The sequence below is a fragment of the Pagrus pagrus genome (genome assembly GCF_965226575.1).
Source record: "Pagrus pagrus genome assembly, chromosome: 14".
In the NCBI taxonomy this organism is placed as follows: Eukaryota; Metazoa; Chordata; class Actinopteri; order Spariformes; family Sparidae; genus Pagrus; species Pagrus pagrus.
Window position 1 is genome coordinate 17,071,537 of NC_140198.1, and position 18,796 is coordinate 17,090,332.

An 18,796-nucleotide genomic window follows, 5' to 3' on the forward strand; every position below is an offset into this window, starting at 1 on the left:
TTTCTGCACCACTCATCAAAACTCTGCGGCATGCAGACAAGAGCTTGGGGGGAGGGCACTTTACTAGGTCCGAGCCGAGTGTAGGGTCGCTGCCTCTTACTGTTACTGTCCGCTCTGCAGCTATCAGACAGGCTGCAGTGGTGCTTTAAACTTTATATATTCATCCGAGTGTTTAACTGCCTATCTTCTTCTTCTTCTTCTTCTTCTTCTTCACCACATATCCACGGAGGTACAGTAGCTCTCTCTCTCTCTCTCTCCCTCTCTCTCTCCCTCTCTCTCTCTCTCTCTCTCTCTCTCTCTGCTGTCTGGCTAATTGTTTCAGTCTCCGGTGCGTGTTTGCTTTATCAGAGGCGTCCGGGTCCCACCTTGTATGACAAAATGGCAAAGGATGGAGAAAAAGGCGAATGGAAGGAATATATATGGAACCCGAGGACGAGGGAGTTTCTGGGCAGGACGGCGAGCAGCTGGGGTGAGTACTGTAGTAGTGTCCAGCTACAGCAATGCAGCAAACCCCCGGTCCCTGGGCTCCGTAACAGGTCTCTGTCATAGTCTGCACGAAAGGTGCTCCGAGAGAGGGATGAGTGTGTGTGTGTGTGTGTGTGTGTGTGTGTGTGTGTGTGTGTGTGATATGTAATGTGAATGTACGTTGATCGAGATCTTTCCCCTCAGTGTTCAGGTGATGAGATGAGATGTTATCTCTATTACCTGGACCCTGAATGCGGCAGCGCTCCTGTAGTAGAAGCCGGCCTGGGAAGAAAATGAAAGAAAAAAAAAAAAAAAAGAAAATGGAAGAAAAAAAAAAAATCCTCCTCCTGCCTTCTATCTTTATTTATTTATTAATTTATGGCACAGCTTTCCTTGCGCAGTGCGCTCAACATAAGGGTGGAGGCATATGGTCTTATTTTACATCTGAATTAGGCAGATTACTGCAGCAGTGCTGAGACAGTGTCCAACTCAAAGTGCATATCATCAGCCTCCTGACTGTGCGGTGCTGTAGTTAGCTGGAACATGAATTCTGCTGCAGAGGAGACTTTTTTTTGCAGGCAGAGCTGAAGGGCTGCTGAAGTTAAGCAGAAATAGGTTTGTCCGCCTGCAGCTTTATTTAATGAGGTTCTACATGATGTCATTCATTTTCAGGCATTTCCCCCCCACCCCCCAGGAGATTTTGAAGGAAGATCCAATCCCAGCCTCTCCGTAACGTACCATAACTGTGTTCTGCCAGATAGCCAGCCTGCAACTATTTCAAAGATTCATGAAATGATAGGGCGCATATGGCTCTGTTCTAATGACATTGGAGCGCTTTAATCTGGGTAAAGCCGGGAGCCAAATGCTATTTGTATCACCTCCAACCCGGCCCCTCCCAGTGAGTGTAAATCACTGAGGGCTTTAATCCTAATCTAATGACTTCATTGGCTGTTGGGGAAGGTATCAATTCAGGAAGTAGAATCACTTTCAGGAACTCTGATTATTTTTTATCTTTTCTCCTCTCCTCTCCTCTCTCAGTGGGAACAGAGTGTCTGGGTGGAATAATGTTGAAATTGATTCTTCTTGCAGTGCTTTTCTTGTGATTATCCTTCATGAATGGACATTACTATTAATGCAGAGCTGGGAATCATTGACTGTAGCTCCCTTTGCTGGAATCCGCCCGCAGTGTACGACTTAATCCAGCTCAGTGCGTCCCAGGTGCTTTAAGGTCTGGTGGCCTTTTTAAGCTGTGCTCTCTAAGGCTTGTTAATTAGGCTATTTTTGTAGTTTGTCACTACATGTAGGTCTGCTAAACTTGGCATTTCACCTTCGCACTTTCTCATTCTCCGAATGACACACACACTCTATGCATTAGCTTCCAGTTGTCTGAGTGTGTGGCTCTACCTAAAGCCCATGCATCCATTTTCTATATCTGCTTATCTCTACATGCACTGAGAAAACAGCCCAGTCGGGGGTCCAGTCTCTTTTAAAAAGCAAATTTGTTGTTCACACTTATAATTACGCAGTATAATGTATGTTCAGAGCGTCAGATCAAAGGCTCCTTTGAGGATGAAACACAGAACACGTCTGCTTTGTGTAAAGAGCTGTAATGATATTGAAATAGCCTTGATAAAGTAGAGCAGTCCTGCAATTTTGATGTTACATTGCCACCAGCTGACACCAGGCAAACACGGTCAAACAACTACCTCTATTTAAAATAGGGCTAATTAAGTGTTCTGCACCTCCCACTTCCAAAAAACAACAAAGGGCTCTTACAGAATAGAGCCTCAAAGGGCCTCAACAACACCGTGATGCTGGTTTCGCTGTAAGAGTTCAGACCATATACAAGATAATAAATGGTTGGATTAAAAGAACAACAGCTCGCAGCTATTAATTCGTCCTCCGGAGCATTTCATTTTCTAGAGGTCTGTTTGATCACCAATTTACAAAGCAATTGAGCCGCATGTCCTCCTAATTAATTCTGAAAGAAAAGAGACACCTCCTGCCATTATTTCTGGAGCTAGAACAGGATGCCGGACCAGCGCGCACCGGCCTTTTGTTCTTCGCTTTCAGCCACCGTCTGCAAACAAAACCAGGGCGAAAGAGAGATGCTCCACTGTCCATCATCAGCGCGGCCAGAGAGGGCAGACTGTAAACCTAACACCCTCTTTGCCAGGGGGGAAGCCACCCTGCCCGCCTGCACGCTCGACCCTGCATGCACGTGTGATCATCCAGTCTCCCCTGGGTGGTGTCATATTTGCGGTTAGCGCAACACCCCCTCTGGATGACAGAGAAAAACACTTAAACATTTTGTTTTGTCGCATCTCATTTCTGATGCCTCCCTTGCTGTAGTGCCTCCGGCTTGGTCCGGGGCCCGGAGAGCTGACTCTGTATATATTTAATGACTCAGCTTGGGTCTTTTCCATGCGACAGACGGGATGCTCTCTGCCATCTCACTCAACCATTCATTCAATTCACCTTGGATTACAATAATTCTAGGAACAGTTGGATGAGGAAAAAATAATGCACGCACACAGAAAAGCTCTAAATCATCGAGATGCCCCTTTCTAATTACCCCCTCTGGAGCAGCTTCCCCTTGACATTTTGTTATGGATTCCTGTAAGCCTGGCCGTGTGGGGAGGCAGATGCAGCGCTGACAGGGCGAAGGAGCTCCACGCTGGGGGCCATCCAGCAGAGGCACAGGGTCAGGGCGCTCAGTTGCTACCCAGTGCTGGCCTCAGGTGTTGATGCTTGAAATGAGGGATGTGTCACTGAAAATGCTATTTATGTTTTTCCTGCTCTCTATGTAGACGGGAATGGCTGAGAACAAACAGCTGCTTCAAAACTATTTGATATTTCCGAGCAGGAAACAGCACATCATTGTGTAGTTGGGTTGACTGATACTCTCTCATAGAGGGTTATTTGTTGCTGTTAATTGCGCAAAAGTTCCAGCTTCTCAAATGCGAATGTTTCCTGCTTTTGTGATTCACATTTTAGAAATGTTCTGTCTTTTGAGTTTGGACTTTTGATTGGACAGAACAAGCAAACAGACGATGGAGAATATTAATATCAATATATTAGAAATAATCCCAACAAACTAATAAGTAGATGTGGCTACATTATCACCATGGTCTTGTTACACTGTCAGGAATAGTCCTCGTCTATGACGGCCTGTAATCTCCTGACCCTGCGGCCCAGTCTCCAGGGGGTTCTTGTTCTTCCTCCTCCTATATCCCTCTCTGTCATCGTTCCTCCCCCCTCTATACTCAAAATGGTCAGAGACGGGCCATTCAATCCTGGTCTAATTCAAACGCTTTCATGCCTGGGGACTGACCACGGTCCCGTCTGAGTCATGAGTATGAGAATGTGGGAAAGCAAGCATACAGTTCCTGTTTTGGCTATGAAGTGATAAAAATAACCCCATTTTAGAACATAATTTATCGTATTTTAAGCATCTAAAGGACGTTCATGTGTGAGTGAGAAAAAAGAGGCAGATGTTGCAGTCCCAGTTTAATGAGGATTAACTGGCCTCCTGGTCGGAAATGTTTGGTCGGAAAGTGACCACACAGACACAACACAACACAGCCGCAGCATTTTATTAAAACCGAGCCATTATCAATTCAAATGCATGATTATTCATGATTCAGGATGTGTTTGCGCATTACGGTAATTATGAAATGGGCTGCACTTACTTAAAGTTGCAGCTTTCAGTCTAATGCAGCCTTCATGCATAAATCAGAAAGCTTTCCATTGTAACGCACAGCTCAGCAACGAAGTCGCAGGACACAGCAATCATCGCAAAGAAATAAATGGGCGAAAATGTTGCGTGTTTATATCCATGCTGATCACATCTCATCATAAGGGAAGGGGTGTTGCTTTATAGTGCGTCTTTGGCATTAGGATGTGGAAATAAGAACAAAGAAGGGTTCAATTTCTTTCTCCAAAAAAAATTGTTGTAATACATTGACATTTTGATCTTAGATAATTATGCTAGTTACTAAAAAAGCCAGAGTTATGGAGTTGAACTGAATTTAATTGAATTATTTCTAGGCTACAGATATAAATACAGATTGCAAACCCATAGTATGTTAATACTTGAGGGAGTACATCATAGTTTCATAATTGTATTTCATCCAAAGTAACATTTATAAAAATCAAACCATTAGCATTTACAATAGTTAGCGTGGCTGTTTAGCTAACTAGCTACCAACTAGCCACATTGATGTAGTCAGATATTACTTCAAAAAACATGTTGTATATTCTGGTTAGCATGCTAAACATGCTTTGCAACACAATACACAGACGTCATAACGTCAAAACTGTTATTCTTCACATTCGTTGCACCTTTAAACTGAATAATTTAATCTAATACTTTTGTGACAGTGCTCAATTTCTCACTGAGTTTGCATACGGTTGATACAATTCTTCTTTCTCTTTCTGTCTGCAGGTCTTATTCTTCTCTTCTATTTAGTTTTCTACATCTTCCTGGCCGGCTTGTTTACCCTCACCATGTATGTCATGCTGCAGACCTTGGATGACCACAAACCAACCTGGCAGGACCGGCTCTCCACACCAGGTGCAGTAACTAATGACACAAAGTGCTTTGACGACAGCTCACGGCCCGTGCCTCAGTGTCTTGACCTCTGCTGTCCCTCTGTCACTCACAGGCATGGTGATTAGGCCCAAAGCAGATGAGACCTTTGAGATTGTCTACAACATCCACAACACTGAGAGCTGGGACATGTACGCTCAGGCCCTGGACAAGTTCCTGGCACGTAAGTCTGACTCTCTCGTACTCAAAAAAAGCTTACTGCTGTGGATTATCCAACCATCCAGACTGAATTGTTTTTTTTTTTACCTAATAAGAGATAATTCCTTTAAGTCAGCGGTTAGCAAATTGCCTGGGGTTTCAGTTGAGTCATAAGCCCTTAGATACAAACTAAACCCCAACCCGGGCTCACCCTCTCCCCCTGCAGCCTACAACAATAGTGTACAGGCCCAGAAAAATGACGAGTGCACCCCAGACCAGCACTTCCTGCAGGAGGACAGCGGCGACGTCAAGAACAACCCAAAGCGCTCCTGTCAGTTCAACCGCACCTTTCTGGAGGATTGCTCTGGCATCAATGACCGTTACTATGGATACCAGGAGGGCAAGCCGTGCATCATCATCAAGCTGAATCGGGTATGAAAGAGGGAAAGGGAAAGGGATGCTGTTGCTAGGAGACATGGAGTGACTGAGAAAATGAAACTGGTTGGGAATGAGGAAAATATTATCCCAGTCGAGGAAATAAAGTATCAAGATTATATCAGTTATCATTGATTTCCTGCCATTTTAAACATGATTTCCAATCCCTCTTGCATAAGCGTGGCTGAAGTAAGAGTGAATTTCTATCTCCCCAGGTGATTGGGATGCTGCCAGGAACGAATGGACAAGCTCCGTTTGTCACCTGTGGTGCAAAGGTAATCCACTTTTGTCTTTCACAATGAAAGGCTTAACACAACAATTTGTATTTCAGCCCATTCATAGCTATTGTCCCTCACTCTCATCTGCAACATGCCACCTACCACTCACCTCCATTCCCATTTCATGTCTGTGCTTATATTCTTTCAACTTCTCATATCTGTATCGCATGCCGCATGTCATTTACACCACTTGTCTTTGTTGCTCGTCTCCTTTTTTTCCCCCCATTGTGTTCCATTAATGTGTCCACTCTCAGAGATACAGAGTTGGCAAAGATGAATGGGTAAGAACGAGTCAGAGTCGGTGTTTTTAGGCTTTAGATTATGTTTAAACATGCAAAGCCGTAGTGTAAATTGTAGTTGTGTCTATATATATGTGTGTGTGCAAGATGAGGTCTTTTGCTTAGGCTGCTGAGGTAGAGTGTAGGCATGAGATTTAGAGAAAAGAGATTAATCCTCTTCTACATATATGAAGTGATCTCTGACGAAGCTGTCTCACCCCCTCAGAGAGAAGATACTGACAAAATTGGAGAATTGATGTTCTTCCCTCCAAATGGCACTTTCAACCTCATGTACTACCCTTACTATGGCAAGAAAGCTCAGGTAAGACTGTGTCTTAAAGGAGACATGTTATGCTCATTTTCAGGTTCATAATTTAATTTTGGGTTACTTCTAGAATAGGTTTATATGCTGTGATGCTCAAAAAACACATCAGTTTACTGCAGCGCTGTATTCCCCCTCCGTCTGAAACACTCCTGTCTCTTTAAGGCCCGCCTCCCGAATACCCAGTCTAGTCTGATTGGTCAGCACACACACACCTGAGCCAGCACTGCTAACAACAATAGAGCAGTTTCCCTAAATTTGTTCTTAGGTGCCGAACTAGCAGCTTAGCATAAATTATACAAGTGTGTGACATGTTGATGTAGTGTGATGTCACAAAGTCACGGAATTAGAGGCGGGACTACTGACGAGGTGTTTCAGGTGCAGTGTTTTCTGTGGGAGAGAGGAGCTTCAGTAGACTTTTTAATTTTCAAGATCTTTTACGTGCACAAGAATCTATATAAAACACTGAAAGAAAGGAAAAAAGACGAAAAAGCATAATAGGTTTCCTTTAAATCCAAATATATAAGAGCTAATTTGGTAAACATGGCTGTTAATAACTGAGCAGTTTGTGTAATGCATCTGCAGTTTATTAAATATGCATTAGGCAGAACGCATTGGCTCCTGTGTTTGAAAATGTCCCTGGGTCTGTTCTCGCAGGTGAACTACTCTCAGCCTTTGGTTGCTGTCAAGTTCCTTAACATAACTACCAATCAGGATGTCAACATCGAGTGCAAGATCAACGCCAACAACATTCCCATCGGAAGCGAGAGGGACAAGTTTGCCGGACGAGTGTCTTTCAAGCTGAGGATCAACACTAACCCCAACTAGGTTGACCCTCTTCCCTCTCCTGAAAACTCCATTCTCCGCAACATTGCACATACACAGAAACAAATCTCAGTATTCACACCCTTTGTACGATTTGTTTACAACCCCCGGATTTTTGGGGAAAACGTTAGTCTAGCCGTGTGACGAGACGAGGCGAGAACAAAAGGGTGGTAATCCTGTCATTATTTCTGTCTGTGAGCTTTGGGACAAATTCTTTTCTGTAAATTAGTTTGAGGTGACGTCTATTTATACTGCATGATGACAAACTAGGGGATGTCAAAGGATGTGAACATGTGTTTTCAGAGATTGCAAGGATCAGCAACATTACCACGTTATTGCTGCTCCCCTCCTGCTGCCTCCTTATAGAGTATCCCTCTATATATGAATATACACAAGTTACAATACAAGATGTGTATATCTACAGTATTTATATGGTATCATAACCTTATATCAGTACGTCTATTTTGTTGCACTTAAAAGAATAATCCAACAGACTCGCGTATATCTTGACGGATGGATGCAGAGATGAAGCCATTTTGCATGTGTATTGTCTTTAGTGTGCTCTGAGGGCAGGAGGCCCCTCATGTCCCACCTCTCTGCTGAGTGTGAAATAAGGTTATGTTAAACCACTGACCACCAGGAGGGACCACACTGTAATCTACTACACCTCACGCACAGCAAGTGTGTGTGTGTCGATAACAACAATCAATCTCCAAAGTGACGGTAGAGGTCAAAACCTTTAAGAGTGTGTGTGTTCGTGTGTGTTTGTGTGTGTGTGTGTGTGTGTGTGTGTGTATTCCATTCACAGATCCCATTTCATACTGTAGGTCGGGAAATTGCATGCAAAGTGCAATATTCATTAAGTGGCGTACTTTATGAATGCTTGAGTCCAGTCTTCACATCTGAAGACTTTATTAAATGATTATTATTTAGGATAATTTGATATTCACGCTGGTTGTTTGACCTCAGAACAGCTTGTCAAACAGATGGGTTTCATATTTGGGATGTCAAATTAAATGAAACATGATTATTTTTTTGTCAGTTAGTGACTTTATAGCCTCCAGGCTCCCAAACAACCATGTGAATATCAAATGAAAACAGCAGAAGTGATCCTCGTGCTGTGCAGTTACACTCTCCATCACTGTGTCCGTCACCTTGTTCCAAAACAGCCATTTTCTTGTGTCTCAATTTGTAAGTAATTTAAACTTAAATATTTAGAGGTGGGTTTGTTTTTTTTTGCGTGTATTGCATCTATTTCATGTATCAGAAATAGATGCCATTGTCATATTTTGTATTGATTTGCACTGGAAGTGTGCTTTTTTCCCTTTTTTTTGGTGAATACTGTACATTTTTGGGAGAAAAGGATGTAGAACACTAGTTTTTTTTCCCTTTGTTTCATTCAAATCTATTATCGTCCTCTTTAATATTCATCCACGGTATCGAAATGTATCTTTCACATATTCTTTCAAAGGTTAATAGAGTTTTGAGAATGTGAGTTGTTAGGGTTTTGTTTTGTAGGCCTGTAGGAAATGAACAAAACTGGAGATTTGCTTCCACCTAGAAAAAAAAAAACCTTTCTTATTATTGTTGTAGTGTTCTCCACTGAATCAGTCTGAAGGTAAAGTCACCGCGATATCTAGACAACCAGTTTTACTAACACACCTCTTTAAAACGATCACACATTAGGTCTGAACTTGGTGCTGGAGCTGTTTTACTTCACATAATTGTACAAAACACTTGCAGTCGTAGGCAGAGTCACACTTTTTTTAAACTCAGGCACGTTTTTTTGGCACGGCTACAAACTTGTACCAATTGCGACTGCGATCGTGCCATGTCATCGCAGCGAATGTGGAACACGAGCATCTGTTCATTCACATTAAGACCTGGCTCGTTTCCACCACGTAATTTCTCTCAGAGTATGCTCGCAAATATCTCACACTGGTCTTAATAGGATATCTGATCCAGAAAGAGGGAAAGACAATTGGATTTAATGTGATTATCTGATCTCTATCAGAGGGGTTATTCATTATGAAGGATGTGCTCCAACAGGCATCCAAGCCTCTTTATTTTTTGCTTTTTGAGACAGTCCACTGACAGTTCACATGCATTTCTCCTCTGGCCATTCCTGCAACAGTTACTTAATTTCGCTGTAATCTCTTAATCTGGTTGGCTAATCCAGAGCAGGCACGCTGAACTTCTTTACCCGACTTTGTCGCTCCTCCTCCTTGTGTCAAACGCCTGATTCACTGTCAGCGTGCTCAAAATGGATAAAGCAAGCTTCGTTCATTTCTCTTTTTATCCCCCTCCATTGCATTCGATCCTATGCTTTCCCTATTCGTCATTAAATCAATCGAAGCCCTTCTAAATGGCAACACGGCTAAATAAAAATGTGTTGCTTCATCGCTCAATTGGACATTCTTGTTTTACTCATGTGCATGTGAAGAGTAGTTCTTCAACCAAAGATCTTCATGACAGTTTTATTTGTCTGTGCTGCACTGAAACATCCTCAGCAGAGTAAGGATCTCATGCGAAACACCCTGTGTTATTAAAAGGCCTGCTCTTATGTAAGAATAATACGCACAACAGGAACATGTTTCACTACAACATGACAGTGCCTCCTGGTGGACAGACAGTGTCGTTCCCCCAGTGTCACAGAATGTTTTTTCCTATTATCTCCATTTATCTGTTGTTGTTTTTTTTCCCCCTTTCTCTGATAATTTGGAGATGTCCTCAAAAAGCAATATATTTATTTCTTCTGTGGCTGTATGATGTATTTACTGGAAAGGCTGTAATGAAATCAGTGCAACGTGTATCATCGAGGATGAAGAAGAAGAAAGGAAAGTGCAGATATTGCATTCAGGCAGTTATGCCAGTGTGCATTATCATGATGCAAGAGTATAAAAAGTAGTGTTTTTTGTTTATAAAAGAGTATTTTTATCGCTATTTTGTTGTAAAGAGGAAAGAATGTATAAGCTTGGATTGTATCAGGGAGATATCTGAGAGGTTTTTATCACTTTAATTCAATGAATGGCAAAATGTTAACAGCTTGATTGGAGAAGTTTTTTGGGTTTTTTTATGTCAAAACATTTTTTTGTCATCGTTTGAGTCCTTTTTGCTTTCCAAAATTAAGCTTGCAGTGAACGTTCTCTGAAGGTCCAGGTCTGCTGTATCAGAATTAAGCCATTGAAGGAAATCAAAAGAACGAGAGGCGCTTTCAGAGAGCCTTCAACTGCAGAACCTTCAGAAACTTTTCAGAATAATACTACAACAGTTCCCAAAGCAAACGTTAGAGAGAGTCAAATATTCATGTTTTAAATAAGGGATATTTTACCCCCACCTAACCCCCTCGTCTTAAATCGTACTATTGCCTAAGACCGTGGTGCAAGGATAGCTGAAGAATGAAATTCATGAAATTTGTTGGGATAACTCTCGCCCCAATGGATGATAATTCTGTTCTGGATCTTTATTTTATGCTCTTACTGTATGTATATTTTTGCTCATGTTTACTGCAAACCAAGATAGAGAAATAAATAAATGTCATTTAAGGGAACTCAGACTCACACTTTGTTTTTACCTCCCCCACTTAAAACATAATTTGCCTCAAAACAGTGTATTTTAGTCACATCCATCTAATTTAATCACGAGTTGAATGAAAAGTGTCACAAGTTTTACTGTCGATTTGAATAAATTGAATAACTTTGTCTGGTTAAATTAAAGGTGCAATAAGTAAGAATTGGCCACCCTCTGAATTCATACAAGGCAGCATAATACCGTAGCTAACTGAGCCAACTAGCTAACGGCAGCTACAGTTAGCAGTCCGGACTGGGAGCTCCGAGTAATATTATGACACTGGATAGACCAGGGCTAGCTGGTTAGCATGCTAACTTAAGTAGATATTTCTGCAACACAATACATAGACGTCTTTTATTCTCATTTACTTTCTGTTGATCATTTTAGTAATTTCTTTTTAAACTAAAATTCTTACTTGTGGTACCTTAAATGCAGACTTATAAATAAAGCTTCTGTGTTCATTCAGTTAGGCTGTTAGTTATGAAGTTAAAGGAAACTTCTACACAAACATAATGTGCGTCGAGTATTACACATGAAAGCAATGTATTTCAAATTGTTATAAATCACACATTTTTTATTTATTTATCAGTACTGACTCAACATGATAGCAAACCTTTGTATTAAATATTAGACGGAAAATATGCATTAAACTGCTTAAAGTCACAAAGTCGAGGAGCATTATGTTTGTTTGTTTGGTGCCATCATTGGATGAGAGAGGGGATTTATATTCATGGCCATAACGCCAACGTACAGTAGTTCCTGTTATTATGGCTGACTATGAATGTAGTTAAATGTAGTTTGACCTTTGTGGTGGACAGAAAGGCACAGGGCAACCATTGTGAAAAGCAGCATTAGGTGGATATATGTAATCTCATTCTCTGTAATCCCCACAGCCTACAGTGGACGTCAGCGTTAACCTGTGCACTCGTACCAGGAACATGGGAACAAGTGGAAGGAGAAGCAGCACAAAAAGAGATGAGATCCATCGTGCTGTGTGACGTGATAGTCACTAAGTGAGAGATGAACTAGAGAGAATCTCAAGAGTATGAAGAGGAAGTAGTGCAAATACCAGCAGCGACACGTCATCCTCTTTAACAAATCACAGGTCAAAGGTCTCAGATTGAAGACTCGGCGGCGTCATGTACAACAGAACAGTCGAGCATAATCATAAATATTGATCGGTCCAGGTTCAGAAATATCAGGATGTCGTTTTAGTTCTTTCCCTGCAGGAGATGCTTTAATACAGTCTGCTGCCAACTGCTTGACGAGATTACAGGCGAAGTGTACTTCCTCCGACTGACCTTCAGCCAGCTCTCCTGTCTCCTGTTCTCTCCGTGGCTTCAGGCTCTGTCCTTATCTCCTCTCTCCTTTCTCCACCGTCTCCTCCTCAGATAGAGACAGAGCAGTGCAGGAAAAGAGAGAAAGCCAGGATTACGTAGCATTAGAGGTATTTGCGGGTTTAAAATAGTCTGATCAAGAGTAGCGCCGGCGTCTGATACTTGAACATGCTATTCTCGCTGTTACACACAGACGTCCTGTGTATCATCATCCTGAATAATCTACAGTTTGATATTCTTCAGATCATGACTTTTACGAAATATTTAAGCAATGACATTTCATGTTTTGAGGGGGGAAACCTTTGCATTTAGGTTGAAAAACCTGTTTGCTTGCACAAAATGTGTCCAGGTAAGACCGTCACAGAGCATATTATGATATTAGGAAAGTGGACCTCTGGCACTGGAAGCTCTGCTGGATGGTGGATAACATTACACAACAGTGGCATTTAAATGTCAGAGTTCTCACATTACTGGACGGGACAACATCAGAAAATATGCAGCTAGATTCTCTCGGCTTTCTTTCTTTTACAGATATTTAATCATTCTGAACATGGTACAAAAGCGCACAGTGTAAAACTGAGAAATTAATACTCCGGACACTCTCTCACCACAGTTACTGAGGAGCACCATATTGCCCTTTGTTCAGCACATATTGATTTTTCTGTGAAACAGTCAGTCTTTATAGGCAGGATAGATTGGTCCCAGATTTCAGGGTTACAAGGCATCAGTGTTGAGGTAGCGTACTGAATCACCGAGCACTAACTACAATTAAAAAAGCAGACATTTTGAACAGAATGTAAAAAAAAAAAGACAATAAAATGTGGGTGGGGTTTGGCACAAAAACACGAATTGTGTTATCTGATGCAATCCATTACAACGAACATTATGAGCTTCACTAATGCTGTGTTTACCGTTAGCAATGGGTCGCTTTAGATGTGTGGCGTTCATGTTATTGTGTCAACCTGCTTAAATAATTCACAGTCTGTGTCAGGCCAGCCTAAATGCATCATCAGCTGCCTTATAAATGCCTCTAAGGTGAGACATGATCTCATGAAATTTAAGGAGGAATGTCTACGGATTGGCTTTCAGTGTTAGTTGATTGACAAAGCACTTTGGTTGGGAGGAGATGGCACAGGGGAATTCTAGTCCATTCATGTTTCTTTGAGTTTAAACCTTGTTTGTAGCTAGAAGTTTCTGTGTGTTGTCGAGGACATCACGAGGACAGTGCAAAACATGTTAAGACAGTAGAGGCTGTATGTCCAGTCTGATAGTCTCCTTTTCTATGGCAGGTCCAGCATGCCATTTTCCTCCAGAGTTTTCTGCGTCCTGTCATAAACCTCTTCAATAGCCTGAACTACTTTGTTCAGCACTATGCTCAGCTCCTCCTGGCTCTGCACGCACACCAGCCTGTAGAAGTAACCCCGCTCCGGCAAAGCGATGAAGGCCAGCTCGGCGGCCCTGCGGACAAGCCAGGTGTGGTGGTTCGCCAGGGTGTTCTGGTAGGACTCGCGACACAGCTCTGAGGGGCTCCGGAGCCGGCCGGCCACCGGCGTCTCAGCCAGCTTCTGCAGGAAGAGCTTCAGCCAAAGCAGAGCACGGTGCAGACGCAGAATAGTCCGGCATCCAGAGTCTGTCTGATGGTGGAAGTCCACCAGTCCTTTGTTCATCTCCATCCAGATCATGGAGCGTAGAGAGTGGTAGGGACCGAGGTGTTGAGAGGCCTCAGGATCATTCTCGGTGTTTATCGAGTTTTCATCTGGGCTGAGCTCTGCTTCAGGGTTCTTCTCAGACAGCAGGGCCAGTTGTCGGATTATAGAGGTCTTGGATTCTATCTCGCTAGATATCAGTCCCACCATCGGGCCAAGAGCTTCCATAAACCTGGAGGAGTAACATAAAACAGGATGAATCACATTACAGAGTCCAGATTATGTCATAAACCATAACTGACTTCCTTCTTTTTAGTGGCTGTGAATTAAAGCCATTGAACTTTGTAGTCCACAAAACATTTAGCATCACAGCAAAATAGCATTGTAGCATTCCCCTGAACAACTCAAATGAAAAAGAAAACACATAAATGGCTCCATACAGCTCGTAATCCCAGCCTCCAGAAGCCCTAAAATCCCAAATTGATTTGAAAAGACGTTAATTACACCTTCATACTTGTGCATCCACTTCAGACGGTGCGAACGCTTTTAGCTAAGCAGCTGCAGCGAAGTTTTTAAACCGAAACCTTCGCTGTAGCTGCTATAAATGAAGTCTTTTCACATCAGTTTGGGATATCGGTGCTTCCAAAGACTTTACTTACGCTGTATGGAGCCATTTCAAGTTGTTTTTTTAACATTTTAAAACAAGTCCTCATATACTTGAGTTGTTTAGCAGAATGCTGTGCCGCTGTTTCGCTCTGAAACTCCAGAAATATTTTATGGACTACGAAACTTCACCCAACTTTCCATCGTCTTGATGGCGAGTGACAATGACAGAATTAAATTTTTTGGGTGAACCTATCCTTTAATTTAACTCTCTCACTGAACCTTTACTTTAGCTGATGATCTTACTTCACAAGCTCATCCCAGCTGGACAGATACGGCTGCAGCAGCACGTCGGAGGTGTCGGCTGGAGCAGCCAGCAGGTGGGAAAGCAGCAGCGACACCTGGAAGGTCTGACCAGGGCACCCCTCCAGGACCTGTGGACCCTCAGCCCCGTCGACCCCACTGCTGTTGTACAGCTGGGGTAGCTGACAGAAGGGGGATGGGAGGTGCGTGAGTTTGGGGGGGCCATTGACAGGGGGACAAAGAAAGAGAGAACGCGGAAGTGATTCGCCACATTCAAGTCGGCCATCTGCTTCACAGACTCGGCCCTATACAGAGGAGATGTAGCATGTCATGACCAGTTTTGTAATTTGCAAGTGCTCTTACCTTATTCTCCTGATTATAACCTTTTAAACAAGAATCCCAGTGGTAATCCAAACCTCCCTCTGCAGCGACACATTGTAGAGAGAAACAAAAAAACAATGTTTGGTTCAAACACAAGGAAATTCTGCATTAACACAGAGAAATACAATATCTGTTAGGTATATCTATAGGTTTTCATCTCCATATTAATTACAAAGAATTAAGGGTTGATGGGACTAACAAGCACATTAGACCTGCAGTAGCTGTTTTTTGCCCTTTGAGTGCAGCTGGAAGAAGTTGTGAGCACAACCTTTGTATGCCAAATTCGATAACGTTTGCTAACTTGACACTATCTTTGTTCACTATCTTTGTTTGCTAACTGCTCACTAGCTTGTCGCTAACATTTGCTAACTTGACACTCTCTGTTCGCTATATTTGACCGCTAACTTGTCGCTAACATTTACTAACTTCACACTATCATTGTTCACTATCTTGCTAACCGCTCACTAACTTGTTGCCAACATTGCTAACTTGACACACGTTTTTTGTTCGCTATCTTTGATCACTAACTTGTCGCTAACATTTGCTAACTTCACACTATATTTGTTCGCTATCTTTGTTTGCTAACTGTTCACTAACTGGTTGCTAACGTGTGCTAACTTGACACACTTATTTAGTTTGGTAGTTTTGACTAATTTGATACATTGCTATTATGAAGATAAGAATTACAGCTGTTTTAATCAGATGAGAGTATACTTTATGTTATAATGGCTCATTAACAAGCACCTCTGTCATGTGCTTGTCAGGACTGTTATCCTGTCATCATGAGAAACTGATTATGAAAGTCTGACTCTATTTGTCCCACATTCTTGATTATTTCCAGTCAGTTTAAAGATCATTCTGTGCAGCATATAACACAAAGACATGTATTATTAAGGCAGAAAGTCACATTCCTCTGACAGCAGACTGTGATGGTGAGCGTTAATCCTTTATGAACTCAATCCGGCCTGTGACAAAGCAAACCCTGTGATTTCAATACACTAACTTCCTCAGCACACATCATGTGCACACATGTGGATGCATTTGTGCCCTGACGAATTACATGCCGCCCATTATTATACTATTCAGCACGATAACTTTCACTTGTAAATTTCCCAGAATGCTTTGTTTAATGAATGTCTGTTATATGTCTGAGAGAATCCATCTTACTGAAGTCAAACTATTTCTTTGTTTTATTTTGGTCCTCCTGACATTCCCTCAGAGGCCCCTGCAGGTCTCTAGACCACACAAGGTGGTCCCTAGCACCTTGCAACCAAAAGCAACAGATACTGCCAGTGACTGCAGCAGTGAGTCACAGATGAGTCCCAGAAAGACCCCGAATGATCCTAGAAGACTTTCCTGAGCCACTGAGCTTCCTGTCACTGAGCTACCAGACTCCCTCGGTTCACGTCAAACAGAAAGCTCGTCTAACAGCTGTCAGAAATGAATTTTGACTTGACAGTGACCCAATGTGGACGTTGCCAAAAATGCCAAGACGGATGTGAAGTCTTGCCACGACAAAACTAAATTTAAGTCTCTTAACTGAGTTCTTTCTGCATGAGGAGGCAGAGCTGGCTGTTCATGTTTCCATGTGAGAGCGTTTCTGCTCAGTTTGCTCTCTGACTCACATCTCAAATCTTTGAATTTAATCCAAGCTTGAGGAAAAGATCACATGGTCACAGCTGAAAATTGTTACACTGCTTACCAGCGCATTTTTCCCCCTCATAAAAAAATGTTTTGTTGAGTTATGGATTGAAATGGGACTAAACCATTGAAGTTACATACTAAACAACTTCTTTACTTTTTCTCACGTGCTGTATTTTACATCGTTGAATTATATTTTTAAGGCAAGCGAAGATAGAGTTAAATATTTTTGGGAGGCTTATTCAAACAGACAAAGATTCCTTTGTCTAAAACAACAAAACCGTGTGAGACAAAAACCTCTGTTAGGTTATAGTTTATCCGATTTGACTGAAAATAGCTTAGATGAAAAAAATACGAGTCATTTTGGTTTCTCACATTCAGTCACACAAGTCAGATCACACACACATGTTTCTGTCATGCTGTTAAAATCCTTTATGGGCAGAAAGTGATCTGACCAACATGCTTGCTTCCTCAGCCACCTCACCATGTGACACATTCCTGATCTGGAGCACATGCATTTCAAACAAGGGAGGGATTGTATAGATTGTTAGGACAACATAGAAACCACACACACACACACACACACACACACACACACACACACACAGAAATACTCACGCAGCCACAGGGAGCCGAGGAACAGCAGCAGGACTACGATAGCAGCAGCAGCTTTGCTCTTCACACCCATTCTGATGTCCAGCGTTGGGTCTGCCGGTCCCTCGCCTTTCCTTCTCTTTGTCCTTATATTTTAATTCCTGTGTCTCACATGAGTCCTTGTCCCCTTGTACCAGCTGCCACCACAATCACTCACCACCAAACCCCTGCCTCTGACCCCTCCTTGTCCTCTTAAATCTCTCATAATCGCCCCAAAAACCCTAAATGAAAAGTTCTGTAAACCATTACACCCAGCAGAGCCTCTATCAATGTTTAACTCTCTGTTACAGCTGCTGCTCTCCCCCTGTCACACTACTACCACTACTACTCAGCCTGTTGTGTCTTCTTTGGACTTTCCTTGCTTCACGTCTCTCCTCTATCCCTCCTTTGTTTCTGACTGATTTGGGAGCTGCCTGATTCCTGTTGTGTTGCTCAATCTGAGGGTCCAGAGATCAGCCGGGTGCAGCAACTGGCTGATAAAGCAGAGCCAATGCAGCTTGTCCGCCAGTAACCTCCTTCCTCCAGATTCATCTTCTAGATTTGCGCTATATTCCTGGTCAGCTTCGAGTAAACACATGCTCCCTCTCCTCTCCTTTCCTCTCCTCCCACTACCACCACCCACCCTCCTCCTCCCCCCCTCTCATTCACACACACCATTAGAAAGCACCACCGCAACCACGACAGCAGTGCTGCACACACACATCTCTGAAAGCATGTTGCTCTGAAAACATTTTCATCCGCAGCATTTATATGTACTACTTTGTTAAAGTCATTACAAACTAGAATACATCTCTGTATTGATTAATTTGAGAGATAGCACAATCTCATTTTGGTGGCTGAACAGAGATACCAAATCCATGTTTGTCAATGAATAACAGTCTAACAAAGCTTATCCTCGCTGAGACTGCAAAGGTACAAAATGCCTATTCGTGGTAATCTAATTCTAGATATGACAAAGACATCTACAGCTCTACAAAATAATGAATCTATTTTGTATTAAAAATATAATTTCCTCTCTCTTGTCATCATTTTCTTTTAAAAATGTATTGATATTCTCTAACTAATAACAATTTGTATTTCTAAATGCTGATTATCCCATGACTTCATTGGATTATCTAAAGTCTAAAGTCTGAGAGTAAAGCAACAGGAGTGATGCAGTTCATGTGATTATCATTATCAGGGAAAACACAGTGATTAGTCACTATCACTGGCTTTGCTGATGCTGCTGTGGGGGGGAGCTGAACAGACATTGAACTCAACACTCAAGCCGATCCACATGTGTGCTCACGGATAGGGACTTAACAATGG

The 18,796-nt window shown here is 42.3% G+C and overlaps 2 protein-coding genes across 2 annotated transcripts; one reads left to right on the plus strand and one right to left on the minus strand.

Annotated features, from left to right (window-relative positions):
* Positions 1 to 10,903, plus strand: atp1b2b (ATPase Na+/K+ transporting subunit beta 2b). Its single transcript, XM_084373798.1, has 8 exons — positions 1 to 229; positions 349 to 469; positions 4,913 to 5,041; positions 5,133 to 5,240; positions 5,442 to 5,647; positions 5,866 to 5,925; positions 6,433 to 6,528; positions 7,186 to 10,903. Exons 2-8 carry the CDS (start codon positions 379 to 381, stop codon positions 7,354 to 7,356), a joined length of 861 nt encoding a protein of 286 aa, XP_084229924.1. The 5' UTR covers positions 1 to 229; positions 349 to 378; the 3' UTR covers positions 7,357 to 10,903.
* On the minus strand, positions 9,680 to 18,038 carry gltpd2b (glycolipid transfer protein domain containing 2b). The gene is made up of 4 exons (XM_084373797.1): positions 17,453 to 18,038; positions 15,176 to 15,234; positions 14,816 to 14,994; positions 9,680 to 14,138 (listed from the first exon to the last, which is right to left on the minus strand). The coding sequence occupies exons 1-4, from the start codon at positions 17,520 to 17,522 to the stop codon at positions 13,541 to 13,543; spliced, it is 906 nt and encodes a 301-aa protein (XP_084229923.1). The 5' UTR covers positions 17,523 to 18,038; the 3' UTR covers positions 9,680 to 13,540.
* Positions 18,039 to 18,796: the final 758 nt, after the last annotated feature.

What these genes read in the sequence shown, in the direction of transcription:
- gltpd2b (XM_084373797.1), bottom strand. Translation starts at nt 17,522, where the DNA reads ATGGGTGTGAAGAGCAAAGCTGCTGCTGCTATCGTAGTCCTGCTGCTG. An exon ending in GTTATAATCAGGAGAATAAG is followed by an intron (nt 14,995 to 15,175) that starts GTAAGAGCACTT and finishes CCCTTCTGTCAG; the next exon opens with CTACCCCAGCTGTACAACAG. An exon ending in AGCTGGGATGAGCTTGTGAA is followed by an intron (nt 14,139 to 14,815) that starts GTAAGATCATCA and finishes TTACTCCTCCAG; the next exon opens with GTTTATGGAAGCTCTTGGCC.
- atp1b2b (XM_084373798.1), top strand. Translation starts at nt 379, where the DNA reads ATGGCAAAGGATGGAGAAAAAGGCGAATGGAAGGAATATATATGGAAC. An exon ending in GGACCGGCTCTCCACACCAG is followed by an intron (nt 5,042 to 5,132) that starts GTGCAGTAACTA and finishes TGTCACTCACAG; the next exon opens with GCATGGTGATTAGGCCCAAA. An exon ending in CCTGGACAAGTTCCTGGCAC is followed by an intron (nt 5,241 to 5,441) that starts GTAAGTCTGACT and finishes CTCCCCCTGCAG; the next exon opens with CCTACAACAATAGTGTACAG.